An 8695-nucleotide genomic window follows, 5' to 3' on the forward strand; every position below is an offset into this window, starting at 1 on the left:
TCTACTATGGATTGGACTCTCACTGTTAGATCCACAATGGACTGGACTCTCACACTATTGTGTTAGATCAACTATGGAATGGACTCTCACTATTATGTTAGATCCACTATATGGACCGGACTCTCACTATTATGTTAAATCCACTATCGACTGGACTCTCACTATTATGTTAGATCCATTATGGACTGGACTCTCACTATTATGTTAGATCTACTATGGATTGGACTCTCACTGTTAGATCCACAATGGACTGGACTCTCACACTATTATGTTAGATCCACTATGGACTGGACTCTCACTATTATGTTAGATCCACTATGGACTGGACTCTCACTATTATGTTAGATCAACCATGGACTGGACTCTCACTATTATGTTGGATCCACTATGGACTGGACTCTCACTATTATGTTAGATCCACTATGGACTGGACTCTCACTATTATGTTAGATCCACTATGGACTGGACTCTCACTATTATGTTAGATCCACTATGGACTGGACTCTCGCTATTATGTTAGATCCACTATGGACCGGACTCTCACTATTATGTTAGATCAACCATGGACTGGACTCTCACTATTATGTTGGATCCACTATGGACTGGACTCTCACTATTATGTTAGATCCACTATGGACTGGACTCTCACTATTATGTTAGATCCACTATGGACTGGACTCTCACTATTATGTTAGATCCACTATGGACTGGACTCTCACTATTATGTTAGATCCACCATGGACTGGACTCTCACTATTATCTTAGATCCACTATCGACTGTATTCTCACTATTATGTTAGATCCACTATGGACTGGACTCTCACTATTATGTTAGATCCACTATGAACTGGACTCTCACTATTATGTTTGATCCACTAAGGACTGGATTCACACTATTATGTTAGATCCACTATATGGACCGGACTCTCACTATTATGTTAAATCCACTATGGACTAGACTCTCACTATCATGTTAGATCCATTATGGACTGGACTCTTACACTATTATGTTAGATCCACTATGGACTGGACTCTCACATTATTATGTTAGATCCACTATGGACTGGACTCTCAAACTATTATGTTAGATCCACTATGGACTAGACTCTCACTATTATGTTAGATCCATTATGGACTGGACTCCCACTATTATGTTAGATCCACTATGGACTAGACTCACACAATTATGTTAGATCCACTATGGACTGGACTCTCACTATTATGTTCGATCCACTATGGACTGGAATTTCACACTATTATGTTAGATCCACTATGGACTGGACTCTCACTATTATGTTAGATCCACTATGGACCGGACTTTCACTATTATGTTAAATCCACTATGGACCGGACTCTCACTATTATGTTAGATCCATTATGGACTGGACTCTCACTACTATGTTAGCTCTACTATGGATTGGACTCTCACTGTTAGATCCACAATGGACTGGACTCTCACACTATTATGTTAGATCAACTATGGACTGAACTCTCACTATTATGTTGGATCCACTATGGACTGGACTCTCACTATTATCTTAGATCCACTATGGACTGGACTCTCACTATTATGTTAGATCCACTATGGACTGGACTCTCACTATTAGATCCACTATGGACTGGACTCTCACACTATTATGTTAGATCCACTCTGGACTGGACTCTTACACTATTATTATGCCCCCACATCTGCGGTCCCCTACAAGGTTTCTCATTGTCCTCCCATTGGGTTGAGTTTTTCCTTGCCCTTATGTGGGATCTGAGTGCCTTGTGCAGCCCTTTGATTGATTGATTGATTGATTTAAATCCTTTTTTTCCTCCAAACTGGACAGTGTGCCTTATAACCCGGTGCACCTAATGCACGGAATAATTCTGGTTTTGCTTACCGATCTCGAAGCTATTTTATTTGGTACATGGTGTAATGATAAGTGTGACCAGTAGATGGCAATCAAACAAAATAGATACATGTAGAAGGCACTATGATGGCAATATGACTCAATTAAACAACACCAACATTTTATATGTTACATTGAAAATATAGAACATTACACACGGCGCTCAAAAAACTATTAACATTTTTTAGTACGACATTGGTAAGCTATGAAGCCGCACCGCTTGATGTGCTTCAACATAGGAGTATTATTATGGTGTGTGTGTATAAGGTAAGACATTATCTGCCGTTTGTTTGGCAATATTATGCAAAAGCAACTGTTCTTACTTTCCGGTAACTGCTGCTCTATATTTGGGATCTGCATAAACCCTGAAAAATTGCACGCTTCCGCCTTTGTAGTCCGTGTCGACATCGTAGTCGGTAAGCTTCTTCTTTTTCTCTATCTTCTTGTTATGGGAATTTCATACTCCGCTGTTGCCATTTCTAATATAAAGTAGTGTAAAGTTCTTAATTATATCTGTCAGTAAACTCGCCATGAAAGCACTAAAACATACCAGTGGAGTGAGTTTACAATATTCACCCAAGGAACTTTAGTCGGACGGTTTTCACGGGACACATTTCTGGTGTTGTTGTTTCCGGATGAGGAGATGCTGCTCCGGTATTGCTTGAAGTAAAGTCTGAATGTCATTAAAACAGTTAGCTCCATCTTTTGATACTTCTTCTACTCCCGTCCTTGCACGCTACACCGCGACAAGAAAGATGACGCTGTCGAAGGTGAGCCACGTAAATAAGTCCGCCGACAAAACGGCGTATCCTGAAGCGACTGTCGGAAAGCGGCTTGAAGATGATCTGTAAAACATCATCTATGCAACATTTTGACCAAAGAACCACCATTACACGTTATGTAGACCACAAGAAAGTCTTTTACATTTAGTAAAAAAAAAAAAAAAAAGACTCCTTCAATGCCCCCTATAATCCGGCCTTATATATGAAAAAAGATAACAAATAGACCATTCATCAGTAGCGCGCCTTATAATTCGGTGCGCCCTATGGTCCGGAAATTACAGCAATTAGGGCCCGAGCAGCAAAAGCAATTAAAATCCATTCATCCATCCATTTTCAACCGCTTATCACTTTCAAGGTCGCAGAGGGTGCTGGAGCCTACAATCGGGCGAAAGGCGTAGTAAAATATTAAATTCTTTTTAATGTTACTCTCCCACTTACATTGCATTTTTAAGGCAATTAACATGTAACAACTCCCCAACCGGCAAAAATTTTGATATTTTATACTGTAAAATACATGAAAATTCAGAGTTAACTCTCTAGCACACCCTTGAAAATGAGAAATAATTACCCACTGCCACCAGATTCACCTGTTGTCACGGATAATCGCTGGAGACGTCTATAATGACGACGTCCACAGTTTCCAAAAACAATTCAAAATGTGGACTCGTCAGACCACGGAACACTTTTTCCACTTTGCATCAGTCTATCTTAGATGAGCTCGGGCCCAGTGAAGCCGGCGGCATTTCTGGGTGTTGTTGATAAATGGCTTTGGCTTTGCATAGTAGAGTTTTAACTTGCACTTACAGATAAAGCGACCAACTGTAGTTACCGACAGTGGTTTTCTGAAGTGTTCCTGAGCCGATGTGGTGATACCCTTTACACACTGTCGTCGCTTTTTGATGCAGTACCGCCTGACGGATCGAAGCTCACGGGCATTCAATGTTGGTTTCCTGCCTTGCCGCTTACAAGGCAGTGATTTCTCCAGATTCTCTCAACCTTTTGATGATCTTACGGACCGTGGATGGGGAAATCACTAAATTCCTTGCAATAGCTTGTTGAGAAGTGTTGTTCTTAAACTGTTGGACAATTTGGTCATGCATTTGTTCACAGAGTAGTGACCCTCGCCCCATCCTTGTTTGTGAATGACTGAGCATTTCAAGGAAGTTGCTTTTATACCCAATCATGGCACCCACCTGTTCCCAATTAGCCTGTTCACCTGTGGAATGTTCCAAATAAGTGTTTGATGAGCAAATCTCTTCTCAGTCTTTTTTGCCACTTGTGCCAGCTTTTTAAAAACATGTTTCAGGCATCAAATTCCAAATGAGCTAATATTTGCAAAAAATAACGTTTCTCAGTTTCAAAATAAATGTCTTCTCTTTGCAGTCTATTCAATTGAATATAAGTTAAAAAGGATTAGCAAATCATTGTATTTAGTTTTTATTTACCATTCAGACAACGTGCCAACTTCACTGGTTTTAGGTTTTGTACAGTGCTGGGCGATGATAAATTGCGAAGGAATTTTTTCCTATGCCATATAATGTGGGCGGGGCTTGAATTAGATGGCTCGCCACAAACCTTTATTAACATTTATCTTTTAAAGAATGGGTTGAAATGATTGAACGGGGGTGCTTGCTGCCTTAGTGACCTGATTGTTGTTGATGCTCGAGCTGGGCCTCTGGTCGGTCAACCCACAAGCAATGGTCGGGGTTGTTCAGTAGCGACTTGGTGTGCTTACAGCTGAGACACTGCAGCACAGTGTGGCGAGTCTTTCCTTTTTTTCCTAACATGAAAGAGAGGCAGTGACTTTGACAGAACTGATTACATTTATCAAATATGGCTTACTTCGTTGTCTCACTGTTGCTGTTACACCCGGGATGAGCAAAGAGCAACACTTCCTGCACAATGTTCTTTTCACTGATGGGTCCCTGTGAAAAAAAAAGGCTTGGTTTTGTTAAAGTGATTCATTTCAGTTCAATATCTGCTTTTATTGGGAGAATAATGCTCCATTTTTGGAAGGTTAATCCACAGAACCTCAATTGAACACAGTGGTAAAAATGCCTCTGTGACAATTTTTTAGCAATGTGTCGCTGCTATTAAATTCTAAGTTAATGATTATTTGCATTAAAAAATGTAGTTTCTCCGTTCGAACATTGAATATCTTGTATTTGCAGTCTATTCAATTGAATATAGGTTGAAAAGGATTTGCAAATCATTGTGTTCTGTTTTTATTTACCATTTACACAACGTGCCGACTTCACTGGTTTTGGGTTTTGTAAATTTTTGTGAAAGCCCCATCAATACAGGTTTGGGAGCAACATACTTTGCCATCCAAACAACGACATTTTTATGGACGCCCCTGCTTATTTCAGCAAGACAATGCCAAGCCACATTTTGCACGTGGTTACATTAGCGTGGCTTTGTAGTAAAAGAGTGCAGGTACTAGACTGGCCTGCCTGTGGTCCAGACATGTCTCCCATTGAAAATGTGTGGTGCATTATGAAGTCTAAAATACCACACCGGACTGTTGAACAACTTAAGCTGTAAATCAAGCAAGAATGGTAAATAATTCTACCTGAAAAGCTTCAAAAATTGGGTCTCCTCAGTTTCCAAACATTTACCGTGTTGTTAAAAGGAAAGGCCATGTACACAGTGGTAAAAATGCCATTAAATTCTAAGCTAATGATTAGTTGCAAAAAAAATAAAAAAAACAAAAGTTTCTCAGTTCAAACATTAAATATCTTGTCTTTGCAGTCTATTCAATTGAATATATGTTGAAAAGGATTTTCAAATTGTATTCTGTTTTTATTTACAATACATACACACACACACACATACGTGTATACATACATATATATATATATATATATATATATATATATATATATATATATATATATATACGCACACACACATATATATTTGCGTATATATATATATATATATATATATATCCATCCATTTTCTACCGCTTATTCCTTTTTGGGGTCGTGGGGGGCGCTGGCGCCTATCTCAGCTACAATCGGGCGGAAGGCGGGGTACACCCTGGACAAGTCGCCACCTCATCGCAGGGCCAACACAGATACACAGACAACTTTCACACTCACATTCACACACTAGGGCCAATTTTTTAGTGTTGCCAATCAACCTATCCCCAGGTGCATGTCTTTGGAAGTGGGAGGAAGCCGGAGTACCCGGAGGGAACCCATGCATTCACGGGGAGAACATGCAAACTCCACACAGAAAGATCACGAGCCTATATATATATATATATATACACACACACACACACACACACACACACACACACACAAAGTCTCTATTTTAATCAAATAATTACTCAAATAGAACCAATTATTCATACTTACACGGGTTCTTATTGGGACTTATGCTCCGCTATACAAAGTTTTTGATTCAGGAACCATGGTCAAAAACCAATAAAGTTGGTAAATCAAGGTACGACTATACTACACATTTGAAATGGGTTTTGTTGGTCAAAGTTGAGCTTTAACTTTGTAAAAGGCACCCATTTTTAACAAAATTACATGACATTGGGCAGGTGTCCCTAATGTTGTGTCCAGACTGAAAAGTTAAACCAGGGGTGTGTAAACTTTTCCCACCAAGGGCCACATACTTTTCGTAAATCGTAATGTTGTAAGACAATGCAAAAAAACATATATCATATATATGTATTTAAAAAACAAAATGTGTTGTGGACAAATAAGGGTATTATCAGAATCAACATTTAAGCTTTCTCACCACATTACACCAGGGGTGTCCAAACTTTTTCCACTGAGGGCCGCACTAGGAAAAATTAAAGCATGCGGGGGCCATTTTGATATTTTTTATTTTCAAACCATAACAAATTATATGGATTTTTAAAATGTATTTTACCTTAGGGGTCCCAGGGACCATAAAGGGTCTCAGTTATTAAAATTTTAAAAATAAGTCGAATATGTATTATTTTTTATTTAACACCTACAGTAAATCTCTATATCAACTTAAAAAAAAAAAAAAAGGTTTTATCTTTTCGGTCAAAAATATCTTTGTTTTTTTAATAGTAAAACTGAAATATGCAGTATTTAGTAATTAGAGCCCTAAAAGATCAATAATGCTGGACACCATTTATTTTAATTCTTTATTATTTTTGAGTAATCACAGTGAAAAGATCATTAAAATACCATTGAGTATATTTGGAATCCAAAAGTTGGCCCACTCAGAAAGTGATACATTTGTATTAGGGTTTTTTCCAACACTTAAGTTCAGATATATCTGTCAATTTTACGTTTGAACTATTATTTTGTTTGTTTTATGCTCTTTTGTCAAAGAAAACGTTTATGTTTTTATATGGCAACTACACAATATATGCAATATTTACCACATAAAACATTTTAAAGTGAAATATTTGAACTAATTGGAGCTTTGAAAATAAGTCATTATAACATGGATTTTTTTTGTCATTATTTTTTTTTTTTGGAGCAATGGGAAAAAAAGTAAAAAATAAATAATTGATTGAAACTTGTAATTAGTAGATTGCACAGTACAGTGCATATTCCGTACAATTGACCACTAAATGGTAACACCCTAATACGTTTTTCAACTTGTTTAAGTCGGGGTCCACGTTAATCAATTCACGGTAAAGATGTTTTTTACAAGGTAAAATAAAGACAAAAGAAAGAAAAAACTGTTAGCTTGGCAGCTTTGCGTCAACATTGAAACTTTTTCTCGTTAGATTTCACCTCATTCCAATATTTTTAATGTCCTTTTTTGTTTTTGCAATAGCATTTCCAGAATATGTGGCGGGCCGGTAAACAATTAGCTGTGGGCCGCAAATGGCCCCCGGGCCACGCTTTGGACATCCTGCATTACACCTTTTTGCCTTTCTTTCTTACATTTTTACTGCTGCTTTTTTTTGTTTATTTTTTTAAACTATATGATAGGCTCCAGCAACCCCCCCATGACCCCAAGTTGGACAAGCAGTAGAAAATGGATGGATATATGGTACGGGCCCAAAAAACCTCAATAGGTAGTCGACAAACACCCTGGCCACACTTTGGACAAACCTGAACCAACGTCATGCCTTGTAGGAAGTGACGCCACACGCGTTGAAGCTTTTCAAAATAAAACCAAGCCCAATTTTCAATTTTGTCTCATCTCCTGCCAACTTACTGGCGTAGTACGAGGCGTCTTGCAACGGTGCGCTGGGTGAAACAGTAGAAACGGGCCAACTCTACGTTCTCCGGATTTTGAGAGAGGACGCAATGAGCAGCCTGGCAAAATAAAACAACATGGACACGCGTTAGCATAGCCTGCTACCGGTTGTCTAAAACATGTTTAAGCTTACCTGGTAGAGATAATTAAGTCTGAGATATGCTTCTTTGTCTTTAAAAGGTTTGGCCATTATGCTTAAATAGATACATTTACTTTAAATCGGTGTTCGAGCCTCGTTTCGTCGTGTCGTCGGCGTTTATCAAATAACTCCCGGTCCGTGACATCCGGTTATTTGTTTTACTTTCACAGTAAAGGTTTTTAAACAACTTCCGGTCCGTGACATCCGTTATTGCCTACAGTAAAATGTGAGTATTTAATACCCTAAAGCAGGGGTCACCAACGCGGTGCCCGCAGGCACCAGGTAGCCCGTAAGGACCAGATGAGTCGCCCGCTGGCCTGTTCTAAAAATAACTCAAATAACAGCACTTACCAGTGAGCTGCCTCTATTTTTTAAATTTTATTTATTTACTAGCAAGCTGGTCTCGCTTTGCTCGACATTTTTAATTCTAAGAGAGACAAAACTCAAATAGAATTTCAAAACCCAAAATAATATTTTAAAGACTTAGTCTTCACTTGTTTAGATAAATTCATTTATTTTTTTACTTTGCTTCTTATAACTTTCAGAAAGACAATTTTAGAGAAAAAATACAACCTTAAAAATGATTTTCGGATTTTTAAACACACATATACCTTTTTACCTCTTAAATTTCTTCCTCTTCTTCCCTGACAATTTAAATCAATGTTAAAGTA

At 38.2% G+C, this 8695-nt stretch overlaps 1 protein-coding gene across 1 annotated transcript in view; it reads right to left on the bottom strand.

The window, feature by feature from the left end:
- rpp21 (ribonuclease P 21 subunit) overlaps positions 1–8235 on the bottom strand; it is a 9067-nt gene extending 832 nt beyond the window's left edge. The window contains exons 1-4 of the mRNA XM_061888017.1: positions 8019–8235; positions 7844–7944; positions 4520–4602; positions 4323–4457 (exon numbers count right to left, since the gene is read on the bottom strand). Coding sequence (XP_061744001.1) covers positions 4323–4457; positions 4520–4602; positions 7844–7944; positions 8019–8075 — 376 coding nt within the window. The 5' untranslated portion in view covers positions 8076–8235. The remainder of the gene's footprint in view (positions 1–4322; positions 4458–4519; positions 4603–7843; positions 7945–8018) is intronic.
- Between the last annotated feature and the right edge of the window lie 460 nt (positions 8236–8695).

The sequence above is a fragment of the Nerophis ophidion genome, linkage group LG26 (assembly GCF_033978795.1).
Source record: "Nerophis ophidion isolate RoL-2023_Sa linkage group LG26, RoL_Noph_v1.0, whole genome shotgun sequence".
NCBI lineage: Eukaryota > Metazoa > Chordata > Actinopteri > Syngnathiformes > Syngnathidae > Nerophis > Nerophis ophidion.